Raw genomic sequence first — 13,703 nt, 5'->3', positions numbered from 1 at the left:
TTCTTATATCAGCGCCTAATTTCCCAACTTTGATGTATTCTTCTCTAATGCCTTTTGCATTAAAGATTATCTTTTGGTTATTCCTCTACTAATTGTTTTAGAAAATATTTTTTAGATTTTAAACTTTAGATACTTTATACATATTTTTCTTAATATTAGCATTTGTTTTTCCAATTCCAGTATTCAATTTTTGAATATCTCTAATTTTAGTATTTTTATTACTTAGCAAATTTGTTTATTTTTCAATTCTTTGGTGAATCGTTTGTTTTTTCAATTCTCTCTTGGATATTTGACATAACTCTAATTCTTAACAATTTTATTTTTATTTTTATTTTTTTAATGTCTCTATTTATTTCTTTACCACCCATACCTAATTTATAGTTTAAATACTTATTTGTGTAATTTGAATACTTGATTATGTAGCATTACTCGTCCAATATCATAGTTCCATTTTCAGCAGTTTTTTTTTTTTTTTTTTTTTTATTATTATTAAAAAAAACTAACTTTCAAAATAAATAAGTAAATAATAATAATTTATTCTCCTTTCAATGTTTTTTGAAATTGTTCGACTCCTAATACTTGGTATGTTTTCTACCTAGATACTTGTATTTGCTTCTTTACAAGAATGTAAACAATTTCAACTCCAATGAATACATGATAAGTTCCATTTTTTTTCCTCACATCTTAGATCCCATGATCTTTCTTCATTAACAAATCAACCTCCAATTTTTGGTGAATCAATGAAATTTAAATCTTTTAATTGTGATCTACATAACTATTAAAACAAATCAATTTGAAACCACAAAACCAAATATCCTCAAAGTCTAAACCCATATACCGACACAAATCATGAACACAGCATCAATATCCTACCAACTCGTCGGTTAAAAGACAACCTTAAATCCACCAAATAACACACTCAAACCAACACAAACAAATTAGAATTTTATTATGGAAACATGGAACCGAGCAGCCCCAAGGATTCGTAAACAACAAAGATACCAAAGCCTCAGCAATTCCGAACCATGCAAAACTTAGCTAAGAGGGAATTAGCGAAATGACTATGTAAACAACCCCAAGCACAGCAGCAAAAAAAAGAAACAAAGAAAAAAAGAAAAAAAGAAAAAAAGAAACATCCCCACACACACACACAACTCTCATCAAATGGAGGAGAATTGCCATGTCATGAAAATAAAGAATGAAAGAGATTTATAAGAAATGCTAATTCAAAGACCATGAAAAAGTAAGAGAGAATGTTCCGAACTTGCACTGCCATTGAAGAAACTGGCAGTAAAGTAAGAAGAATAAGAAGAAGAAGAAGCAAGCTCCTCTCCCCTTCACCCTGATTTCCCCTTGGTCGCTGTAGATCGTGTGGCTGGAGCTGAGGACGCCGATTGAATTTGAACTCGTGGTTGATTCCTGCTTGCTTGCTGGGTTTGCTTCAATCCCAGAGGTGATTCCGCTTACCACATGGCTCCGTAATTCTAGACCATGCACCAGCTTAGGTTAGGCCTCAATCTACGCGGGTCGGTAAGGGAATGCATATCTGTGTGTGTGTGTGCGTGTGGAGGTGCAAAGGGCAATTGACAAACGCGGATGGAGTTCGGCGTGGATTGTGGAGCAGTGATCATCATGGCTGCTGTCGAGGTTCGTGTCTGATGGCGTCTGTTTTGTCTGGGATGCGTTGTGGGGAGTGGATGCTCGCAGTCCACCAGGTGCTTCCGGCTTCTGTCGATTCGTGTCGTCTCAATTGGTTTCCTCCTGAAGGATTTACGTAATTTTGCGGTGCTTAGTACCCGCCGTTGATCGATTTTGGCGGTGGTTTTACTCTATCGTTGTTGCTGCTGTCGTGGTCTGTGTTTTTTTGGATTGGGGTTTTAGAGTTTGGGAGTGTATGGTGATTCTTTTGTGTTGTGAGTTGCAGCAATTGTGAAAATCCTGCACACGTGCTCTTTAGCCTTCCTGTTTGGCATTCTTGACTCTAATAGGCGGTAATCTGGCGGAGGCGAGTTTAGGGTTTTTCTTGGAATGAAGCAGATTGTGTCTGTCTCTGCATTCCCCTTCTGTGCCAGGATATGAACTATTTGTGTAATCTTGTTGATTATAAATTCATTTCTTACTATATATATATATATATATATATTTCTTTTCTTACTTTAATCTTTGGAGGAAATGAGGTGGTCGTGATTAGATTTGGGAATCCCATACGCAGATGTTTTCTTGTGAATGGAATTGTCTACCATATTGTGCATGGCAGCTGGACTAGACGCAGGGTGTGGTGTGTTGCGGAGGAAGTAATGGAGCTTTGATCTGTTCTGCGCAGGAATGAATGAGTCACCTGGTAATTTTGTATAATTAGGAGGATCTGCTTGGATTTTCTCGATCAACACAAGTCATCGACAAGAAGCTCGGTCTTGGTCCATCTACAGATTGCTGGAAATTGAGAATATAAACGGACATAGGTAGGCATGATTCGTATGATTGAGCTTGCTTCTTCAATATGACCTAGTTATGTTGTTACCAAGGGGCTAGAGGCTGAGTTCCATGCCTCCTACTCAATGTATTTGCCTCCGTTCACGGCCAGCGGGAGTTAGACAGTGGAATTGAAGAGGCTACCTGAAATCCGAGAAAAGCAACTAGAAGCTAGTGAAAGCATATGCGTTGATACAGAGCCAAAGAAGATGTATCGTAGACTGGAACCATATAGGTTTGGTTTAGGCGAGCATTGGCGTCGTCAGATTGGGGATGTGAGTCCTACTGCATTCACTCGACGCATTGGAGGTTGTGAGGTATGGAAACCACTGGGACGATGCAAGAGTACTTTTGCTGTTTGCTCATACACCTAGCTGCTAGTCTGGCAGCACATACGATTTATTTCTACCTGGGTTAGGTGTTTGTCATACCCTAAAATTGATTCATGTTGGAAGTAATGGTGCTGCAAACTTCCGCTAGAAAGTATGATAGGGACAGCTGCAGGGTCATGTCTTGCCCTGCAAAACTTCATTGTCTTCTCCCGTTCTTCACACCCGAGTTTTGTCTCGCAGGATCTCGTACGCCGTCTTGTTAAATATGCGGAATTGGACGGACATTCTGGGTGTGTAAATACAGTGTCTTTTAATCCAACTGGAGAGCTTCTAGTCTCCGGTTCAGATGACCAGGATATCATTGTGTGGAATTGGGCAAATAAAACGCAGGTTCTGTCTTACATTTCTGGTCACGAAAATAATGTTTTCCAGGCTCGAGTAATGCCATATTGCGATGACCGCATAATTGTGAGCTGTGCAGCGGATGGCCAGGTCTGTTGATGCTTTTCTCTTTCCTTGCTAAGAAGGACGTATTTTGCGTTTCTTGTAACGGGACAGTATTTTTAGTCTACTATGATCAGTCTCTCTGATTCTGTTGTCCATACTAGTTTTTTCTGATTTCGCTATTATCAATACTGGAACAGATGTTTAGGTCGTTGCTTTGGAGGCGTAGGATATACTTTTTTCAGATACGAATTCAACTTGTCAGTAAGAAGTGACTCAATTTATCACGTAATCTTGGGCTAGGTGAGGTCTGCAACTATTCTAGAGAATGGAATGGTTGTTACAAAGAAACTTGCAAAACATAGGGGTCGTGCTCACAAGATGGCGATTGAGCCTGGCAGCTCTCGTATTTTTTACAGTTGCGGAGAAGATGGGGTTGTACAACACGTATGTTTACTTTCTTCTGATTTTTCCGAGTTCTTTTTCAGGAACATAATGAATTCAGTAAACTTCTTGTTGTTCTTGTTCTAGTTCTTTCTTTTCTCTTTTTTTTTTTAAAAGTTGAAATTTCCTTATTGATCGTCAGGAATGCGTAAACTTCCTCTGGAAAACCGCTTATGGATTGGCTCAAGTATTTAGAGTTTTTCTGTTAATTCGAATAGAAATCTGGATTCTCTTTTGACTACCTATTGAATATGTTTGCCAAGTCGCACTATGAGCTTACTTAGGAACCCATACAATGTAGAGTTCCACTCCCCTGTAGATCATGCTGCTATGGTTGAAATGGAGCACTTGTCCTATTCAAAAATGTGTACATCCTGCTCAGAAACATTTATTCTTTTGTTTGGAGGTCTTCGTTTGGTTGTTCATATTTCATCCGAGTAAAATTTATTTTTCTTTTTCTTATCCTACTGTCTCACTGAATTATTGTTCCCAGTTTGACTTGCGGGAGGAGAAAGCCACGAAGCTCCTCACTTGTCATCAATTTGGAAAGAATAGTGGTAAACCAAGCCGGTCAAGAGTAGTTCGACTAAATGTCATTGTCACGCACCCAATAAATTTGAACTACTTTACAGTAGGAGGCTCCGACCAGTATGCACGCGTGTATGATATTCGACGCTTAACTGCAAACGGTTCTGAAATGGAAGATCAACCGGTTGAGACATATGCTCCTAAACACTTGTTAGGGCCAGGTAAATCTCGCTGCGAATTTCAGAGGACTGGAACCCGTGAATATGCGAAAGATGAAACTATCACTGCATAGTGTGACAGTTTTTCCTCATTGATTTGAGACATCTATTCTTCCAAAGTATTTATGCATCTTTTCTTAACCATGGATGTGCAGGTCACGATGAACATATAACATGCGTTGCATACTCGCACCAAGAGGAGCTTCTTGTTTCCTACAACGACGAACTTATTTATCTCTTTGATAAATCCATGAGCTTGGGATCTAGTCCGCACAAAAACGTGGAAGAAAATGAGAAAGAAGGAGATGGTGGCGAGGCTTCCAATCAAGGAAATACTCAACCGCAAGTGTACGAAGGACACCGAAACCACCAGACTGTGAAGGGGGTCAACTTCTTTGGCCCAAATACAGAATATGTCGTGAGTGGATCGGATTGTGGAAGAATTTTTATCTGGAAGAAGAAGGGAGGGAAGCTTGTTGCTTTGATGAAGGGAGATGATACTGTAGTAAACTGTCTGGAACCCCATCCATATGCTACTATTCTGGCAACTAGTGGCATTGAAGATACCATTAAAATCTGGTCTCCAGAGTCGGAGCGTATTCTTGACCTCCCACATGATACCGACAGGGTATGTCTGTGCCCACGTGGTTGGTGGTCGTTGTTGTTTTTGTTTTGGCTCTGTTGGAATGCTTTTCATGGTAACTTATTGATAATATTGGGAAGTTTATGGTGTTTTGAACTTCTACATGTTTTATTTCTGTTTTCGGTTATACCTATCTTTTAAGCTGTCATTAGGCATGGCGGACGTACTGTTTTGCCATTTTTTTGTTTTGTTTTGTTTTGTTTTTGTACATTGCAACGTGATTCTAAAATTATTATGCAGATCATGAGAATCAACAAACGAAGGAGAGAAAGTCAAGCAAACAACATTCAACTCACCCCTGGTCTTGTGAGAAGGTTGTTGCTGTCGCGGCATCTGCACATGCCAAATTACAATGAAGGTGGTACTAACACTCAAGTTTCTTTCGAGGGTGGGTATGCTGATGACGATGGAGGCGTGGTGGACAGTGACTTTGACGAGGATGACTCCTTCGAAGAAGGCGACATTGGCAACCCACGTGAATGCATCATTAGCTGAAAATTGCTGAATGCTGGTGGAATACGAACTAATTGTTTACATGTATACAGAAACTGTTGTAGACGAGGCAAGAACTGCGCTCCAGTTTTCAAGAACAGACCAAGCGATTTTGACAGTTTGTGTAGATATTTGTTATTTCAGTTGTGTATAAATATGGGCATAATCAAATTTACAGAGTGAAGGCTAGGCAAGGTATTGGCAGGTACAAACATGCATTCAAGAAAGGTGTTAAGCGATTACATAGCAATACTTGGCAGTTTTCTAGTAAGAATGCTGGGTTTTATGCTGGGATTTATGCAAATTTTTGCATGCAGATCATCTCCAGTCCTATTCATGCCGAATGTGCGAGGCATTCAACTGATCAGCTCTTTACTTACGTTAGCGAGATCTCTTGTTTTGAGTTAAACGTGGTAGCTGGATTCTGGTCTTGTTCATAAGTAGTTCCGTTTTATGATTCGCTGGCTCACAACTCCCGTTCGGGACCTAGCATGTAGGAGTTGCAATTATGTGTGAATTTGAAGGAAATTCCACTCTGAAAACCTGAACTTCTGTACGACTGCCACTTATTAGAACCACTGCAAGGATACGCTAATTCTGCTTAGAGAGCGTCGAATTGGCGAGCATTCTTTGAAGCAGAGTCTACCCTTCGATTAAAGTACACAAGAAGGCTCGAGAAACTCTGCCACGGACGTTTGGTTCACAAATTCCGCAACGCTGTGCTATGTGTGGCACTAGGACTTTCCAAGGATTGTATGACTTTCTTTAAGAATGACCGGAGGAAGCTTTGACCCTCCAGACTGCAGACTGCGGATGTTATACTGATGGACCCCACGGCTGGGTTTTGACCTCAGGGATCGTGATCCAGTTTTTGTTTGTTGAGCAATACTTTTGGAGGTTCCTTTCAATCATCAATCCCACTTTTTGATTACTTTACTTTACTTTACTTTACTTTTTTTTTTTTTTTTTGACACAAATAGAAGGATCTCCTATTGCAGAATGAAAGAATATTATACTATAAGGGCCTAGCCAGTTCCGGCCAGGACCAGTAAGCCAAATTAACTTTACCTATATTACAAATCCCTAGGTCCTACCAACTTCCATTGAGGCTGTCCAGTCGTCCAGGATGCTAAGATGTTGTGTGTACACCGTACAGTGTTCCAAACTGTGAATGTGATAGTTCGGATTGTTCTTATGTCTACTATTTAACTGAATCCATGCAATCCTTCCATAGTCAACTAAATTCAACCAAATCTGGTTAAATTCAAACAAATCTTGGCATTCCAAAGGAGACCATTGAACACTCCATCATTTTGTTCCATCCACAGCAGCCATATGATGGTTCCATGTAAGAATAACCACATCCTACAAACATGTTTGAAATCCCTAGGAGTAGAGTGGGCAAAGATACAATGTTTTGACAAAGGGGAGAAGGTTTAGTCACTTTCTCTAATATCCCGGTGCCTCAAGAGCACATGTGATTCTGTACAGATGTAAGTCCTGGTATAAGGCATATCAAGATGTGTATCCCTCAACCCCACTTTTATTGTATTGATGAGCATTCCCAAAACCTATGGAAGACTATCTCACATATGCCATTTAGATATATGTTGCAACATTAGTCAATTTTGTTGCTTACTTATCCTCTCTATGCCAAATGAGCCACATCAACCATGCTTCTTTTCTAATACAATCTTTATTTTATGTGCTAAACCATTTCAATTTATTATTTTATAGAAGAATACTTGACACTTGGCATGTATTAATGGAAAGATGACATTTTTTTTTTTTTGAGCAATTCTTGTCCAAGTACCACAGTATAATTGTCTTCTCAGTTAAAGTGGCTAAAATCCCACTTTAATTAATTGACTTTCTTGTAGAAGAGTAAAATTTGAGTTTTCTTCGAACCTCTTTATATTGGAACTACACTCACTTTTTCAATGTAATCTTTAGCCTAGATTCTAGTCAAGAGAGTAAAATTATTCTTTATATTAAAAGGGTAACATTTTTCTCTTAAAAAAAAATCCAAATAGGCATATAATTAACTAAGGATATATATTGGCATCTTTGTCAAGATCCAATACTTATAATGGTCTATGCTTAGTTAAAATACTACAAAGACTTGTTACAAGAATATGGAATATTAAATGACATCATTTGTAAAAGATTTCAATCACCCTTCAATTGTATATGGAATATAGTGAAGTGGTAGTAAGATACTTTAAGTTTGTTGTAACTCAAGCATGAGATAAGAAAGCCCAAGTATATATATATATATATATATATATATATATCACTTTTAGGATAAATTACACCAAATATATAAGTCTTAAATTCCCAAAAACATCCAAAATATGATAAAAAAAAACTCTAAATCCTTATATATCCTTATAGGGTATTATTTCCAAACTTCAACAACTCATATCTCTCAATCGGATTATTCAAACACACTCAAATTTTACATGAAGTATTGATGTACTTCTAAAAACTACCACAACAAATTTCATCTGCAGATTTGTTGCGAAACTTAAGATATCGTCAAAATCCTAACAATAGCTTCAAACCCTAATTTTTATACACCTACGTACAATTTTCTTCATAACTCACAAACTAAGTACTCAAATGCCACAAAATTTTATGTATAGCTTTTTAATACATTAATCTACCTTTTTCTAAAAGGTTTGAGCTAAAAATTTGTCCAAAAACTCAAGATATGGCTCCAACCATTACTATGAATAAAATCACTTACTTATTGCCTTTGATTTGGATGCACTAACTTCAACTCTCTATAACTTCTTCATCTAAACTCCAAACATAATAATTCTTCTATAAAAGACATAAGTCATGAAATCGCCATTCCAAATGTACCTTTTGATTTCCAAAAACTATCGTAAAATCCCTCATAAGCTCAAAAGAGCAACAGTATGTCTTAAAATGATACCTTAACTTCAAACATCTATAATTCTTCATCCTAAATCCAAACTTACTCATTTTTACATCCAAATTGTAGTCCAAATTCTAAATCTTACAACCTTAGCTTTCAATTATCAAATATTTGTTAAAAAGTTGCCGAAATTGTTGTTATGGGCACAGACAATTTGCTGAATGGCCATTAGGCATGGCCTTTGACCAATTGGGATAAAGATCTTTACCTTTTGCCTTCATTTGACCATGTTTTGATTTCATCCCTCCCCATAAGCCTCTTAGTAGTTTAGATTTTCATCCTAGGCTTCTACCTTCTTTTAAAGCTTTATACTAAACATCTAAATCTTATATAATTTAAATATTATAATAAAAATAGATAAAATTTAAAATAAAGTTTCTTATATCTACTCTCTTTATATTAATTATTAGCCATTCTAACACACATCAAGACTTATGAATATAAAATATGTTTTAACTAATTTTTACATACTATAAGCATTTATAATATGACAACGGTATGCCAAATGCCTATCTTATGTGATAGAAGTTCAAATTTATTAAAGGCTTTTTTGGTAGAAAGAAAGTGATTATTCTTCCATATATTAAGAAAGACATCTATTTCTTATGTTAATTTAAATCATTTGTCGTGGACATACACATATAAATCAATAATTACGTATATGATTAAATAAAAGTAGATAAAAGTAAGTAAAAATAAGTTAATTCCATAATATCTTATATAGAAGCTTTTTAGAAGCTTTATACATGCTTCTTTGACTTTGTAGGTATTTGTAATTGACTTTTTAGATTAGAAACATGGTCAACAAATTAGCCATGTGCCACACATATTGGTAGCTTGAAGAACAAGCTAACTATGTTGTGCACATATAAAAAACTTGCCTTGTAAGCTAAAGCATGTATCTTGCAAAGTCAATACATATTAGAGGTCCTATAGAACATCACCACGTAGCTTCTAATTAGATAATATATATATAGAGGCAAGAGTGAAGCCTTCTTTACTCTTGTCAATTCCTTTCTTACTTCTAGTCTAGATTCAAGAGTCTCTAATTTTCTTATCTTTTGGCAATAGCCATTCTAATTTTCTTTTAATATACTTATTATTTTATTTCTATTTTGTCACTTTTTTTTGACATAAATTTTCTAGATTTATGCATATTTTTCAATCCATGTCTTTGATAGATTCATAAGAATACACTTATAATATTAGAGTTTTATCTTTTTTTTTATTAAGAATAGATTACTCTTTTTTCTTAATAAGACATAAGTATATTAGAAGTTGTAGATTATTCTCTTCAAAACTAATATTTTTCTTAGTATCTTCTTTGTTTTTAAGTCCTTTCTTGTACTTGTCTTGAGCAATATTAGACATTAATTTTTTAAGTATTATTATTATAGAGCTTGTTGAAACAAACAGTGCAATAACACAAATGAAAGAACAATTGAGGGAGTTGATACTTACAATGCATCAACTTAGTTTACCACGATAAGGAGCAACAAGAACGGGAGGAAGTAAAGATATAAATATGATTGGAGCTGCTTCAATATCTGTACCAAATTATGTCCCTTTTCTTATGATGGAACATCCTTTCGGTACGAGAGAACTAAGAATTGCCTTATCTAAGAAGTTTAATGGCACAAGATCCAAGTTTTGAGGATTTATCAATCAAGCATAATTTGTGATTGAACTTCAATCCCAAAGCTATCCAACTTTAGAATCACAAGTTAGATTTATTCGTATACTTCTTTTAGGTTAAGTATTATCATAGTTTTCATCTTTTCTTGAATGATGAGATCTAATACTACATAATTTGGAGGCTTTTTTGACAAAGTTTCAATCCATGTATGAAGAACATGATGCAATTCGTATTACAACTAAGAAGATCTATATTTTGCAATAAGGTAATAAATTTATAATATTTTATGCTTCACAATTTTGACAACTTGCAATTGATATCAAATAGGATGATATTTTACTGATTAGTCAATTTTTCTACAGATTACAATATGATGTAAAAAAATTGATGCTCAACTTATTTAATCCTCAAACATTGAGTCAAGCGATTCATTTTACTATAAAGTATAATTTCAATGTGAGAGTCGGACAAGTAGCCCTCAACATTACTATAATTCAATGGCAACACTAATGCTTCTTCAACACATACATTCAAAAGTAGAGAATATGTAAATTGATGTAGTATGTTTCAAACCTCTTACTGAGCAAGAAAAGACTAGTTGCCATTTTCATATTGCATGGTTTTCTATCTGGGGATACACTAGATAACTAGTTGTAGAAAATTTAGTTTTAACTTATTGACCAAGTTCCATTAAGTTATTTGACATTTAAAGTAGAAAATAAATAAATATTACAATATCAAAAAGATATTATACATATAAAACCTTATATATTTAAGAAGGTTTGTACATAAGGCTTTCTAAAATATCTAAAAATTCCCTAATATTCTTGGCTATACCAAATCATAAGTAACTATTTGCTAATAAGTTAGATTTTCAATAATTCCAAAGAAAATCCATAATCTCCCTCAAAAGCTCATCTTTATATCAAAATTTAACCATAGCTCCATATATCCATCTTCAACATACATATAAAGTCTTGACTTTTAAAAAACCCCTTTATTTTGTATAAAATGCTCAAACTGTAATAAAATTCCTTCAAAATATATTTTTCTTGCAAAGGATTTTTTTCTTCTCAAATTTTAGAAATTCATATCTCTTGATTCAACTACTCAATTTTGTTAAATTTATAAATAATATAGAATTTACCCTTAAGCATTACTACAAAAAAATTCAACTCTAAGTTTGCTACCAATCGTTTGGCATATTAAAAATCCTAGTAGATACTTCAAACCCTAATTCACAAGCACTGAAGTACTATTTTCTTCATATTTCACAAATCCAAAACTCAAATACCACAAAAATTATGTATATAATTTAATAATATAAAAATATATATTTTTAGAAATTTTTAGATAAAGTTCTATCAAATTGTATAAGATATAGTTCAAAACACAACCACTAGCAATTTAGGTCACTTGCTACTCCTTAGATTCCAAGTGCTGACTTCAACTTCTAATATTTCTTTCATCTTGGCTTATAATTCATTGTATAGTATGCATAAAATATAGCTAAAAAAGTCCTCTCTTCAACTCTAGTCACCAATTTTTAATTGCTTTCTATACATGTGCCTTATATCTAAAAGAATGACAGTAGATACAAAACCAACACCTTGACTTTGAGCACCTATATCTCCTTCATAAAAATTCCAAATGATTCAAAATTTTTACTAAAACCATAGCAAAAAATCTAAACTTATTGACATTAGCCTTTGATGTATGAATCTCTTCGAAAGACTAACCCTAATTTCTAATATGGCCTCAAATAGTCTCCTTGAAGTCTATTGGTCATGATTTTTGACCAATAGGAACAAAGATTTATATCATCCATCTCCATTCATCCATATAGATGTCTTAACTTTTCTTTTTTGCTACCAAGACCCTTCTCTAATCTTTTTTTTTTATAAGATTTATATAATATATATCCTAAACACCAAATAAAAGAACCAAAATAAAACTTCAAGGATCACCAATGTCTAATAAGAGTGACTTTAAATATGTAAAAGTCACTATCAACCAAAATTATTTTTAAAAGCCCCTATCAAAAAAAAATTTATATAAATTCTAATATTAGTTCTTTTAAACAACCTCCTTTTAAAGTAATAATCTAATTACATTCTACAATCAATTAAAATCTATTAAAATGGCTCTACCATGTCATTTAATAAATTATATATCAAATGTATAAATACAATATTTTCATATAATAGCCAAACTACAACACAACACCATTAAGAAGAATTGTGCTTATATTGTGGAGGACCTAAGCACATTGCTCAACATTGTCCAACTAAGTGACCCAATTATAAAATGATGAGTATAAATATTAAAGAAGACAATATATGAGAAAACGAGTTTGTCTAGCTATAAGAAAGACCATGCAATTGAAATCTTATATAATACCTAATAAAGGTCCTATTCTCTCTTCAAAACCTTCTTCTTGTTTTATATTAAATATTATTTTAAGACCTAAACATTCCAAAGCCTTTGTCTTATTAGATTTAGCAACCTCAGCGTCTTTCTTAGATGAAAAATTTGCTAAAAGATTTAACATATCTTTAATAAGAAAAATTAAACATATTCATGTAGAAGTGTCATAGACATACACATGTAAGGCAATAATTATATGTATAAAGTAGATAAAAGTAAAATAAATTCTATAGTATTTGATATGGAAGCTTTTTAGAAGCTTCATAGATATTGCTTTGACTTTATAGGTATCTTTAATTGACTTTTTGGATTAAAAACGTAGTCAAAAAGTTGGCCATGTGCCACACATGTTGTTAGCTTGAAGATCAAGCTAACTATGTGGCCTACACAGAAAAACTTGCCTTGTAAGTCAAGGCATGTGTCTTACAAAGTCAATACATATTGGAGGTCCTATAGAATGTCGCTGCATAGCCCCTAGTTAGATAGTATATATAGAGACAAGAGTGAAGCCTTCTTCACTCTTGTCAACTCCTTTCTTGCTTCCAGTCTAGTTTCAAGGGTCTCTAGTTTTTTTGACTTTTGGCAATAGCCATTCCATTTCTTTCTTAATATATATATCAAGTTATTTCTATTTTGTCATCTTTCTTTGAGAGAAGTCTCACTTATTTATTTGTCTTTATCATATTCTTGTCTTTGACAAATTGACAAGAGTACACTTAGAATATTAGAGCTTTGTCTAATCTTGATTAAGAGTAGATTACCTCTTTTTCTTGATAAGACTCAAGCATATTAGAAGTTGCGAATTACCTTCTTCTAAACTGATATTGTCCTTAATATTTTCTTTGTTCTCAAGTCCTCTCTTCTATTTGTCTTAAGCGATATTAGACATCTTCTCTTTTCTAAGTATTATCATTGCAGAACTTGCTGAAATGAAGAGTGCAATGGTACAAATGCAAGAGCAATTGAGGGAGTTAATGCTTGCGATGCATCAACTCAATTTACCACCACAAAGAGCAACAAGATTGACAGGAAGGGAAGATATAGAAATGATTGGAGCTACTTCAACATCTGCACCAAATCATATCCCTTCTTCTATGGTAGAATGTCCTTCCAGTGTTAGAGA

At 34.3% G+C, this 13,703-nt stretch overlaps 1 protein-coding gene across 4 annotated transcripts; it reads left to right on the top strand.

Moving 5' to 3' along the window:
• The first annotated feature begins 1,287 nt into the window (after positions 1 to 1,287).
• LOC112291642 (uncharacterized) lies at positions 1,288 to 5,894 on the top strand. 4 transcript variants are annotated; one of them, XM_024539354.3, is made up of 7 exons: positions 1,288 to 1,647; positions 2,324 to 2,789; positions 3,045 to 3,296; positions 3,552 to 3,695; positions 4,186 to 4,441; positions 4,594 to 5,066; positions 5,322 to 5,894. In XM_024539354.3, the coding sequence occupies exons 2-7, from the start codon at positions 2,682 to 2,684 to the stop codon at positions 5,574 to 5,576; spliced, it is 1,488 nt and encodes a 495-aa protein (XP_024395122.1). In that variant the 5' UTR covers positions 1,288 to 1,647; positions 2,324 to 2,681; the 3' UTR covers positions 5,577 to 5,894. The 4 variants fall into 4 exon arrangements, with proteins under 4 accessions (XP_024395122.1, XP_090111986.1, XP_024395123.1 ...); XM_090255860.1 differs by having other exon boundaries at positions 1,335 to 1,453; XM_090255859.1 differs by having other exon boundaries at positions 1,424 to 1,715.
• Positions 5,895 to 13,703: the final 7,809 nt, after the last annotated feature.

This window comes from Physcomitrium patens, chromosome 14 (assembly GCF_059467195.1).
Source record: "Physcomitrium patens ecotype Gransden chromosome 14, ASM5946719v1, whole genome shotgun sequence".
Lineage (NCBI taxonomy): Eukaryota > Viridiplantae > Streptophyta > Bryopsida > Funariales > Funariaceae > Physcomitrium > Physcomitrium patens.
Note: the sequence above shows the minus strand (reverse complement) of the source record. Positions and strands in the feature narration are given on the sequence as shown.

Bases quoted from the DNA above. Each gene is read 5' to 3' on its own strand.
- LOC112291642 (XM_024539354.3), top strand. From the start codon at position 2,682: ATGTATCGTAGACTGGAACCATATAGGTTTGGTTTAGGCGAGCATTGG. The intron at 3,297-3,551 runs GTCTGTTGATGC...ATCTTGGGCTAG, and splicing joins GCTGTGCAGCGGATGGCCAG to GTGAGGTCTGCAACTATTCT. The intron at 3,696-4,185 runs GTATGTTTACTT...TATTGTTCCCAG, and splicing joins AAGATGGGGTTGTACAACAC to TTTGACTTGCGGGAGGAGAA.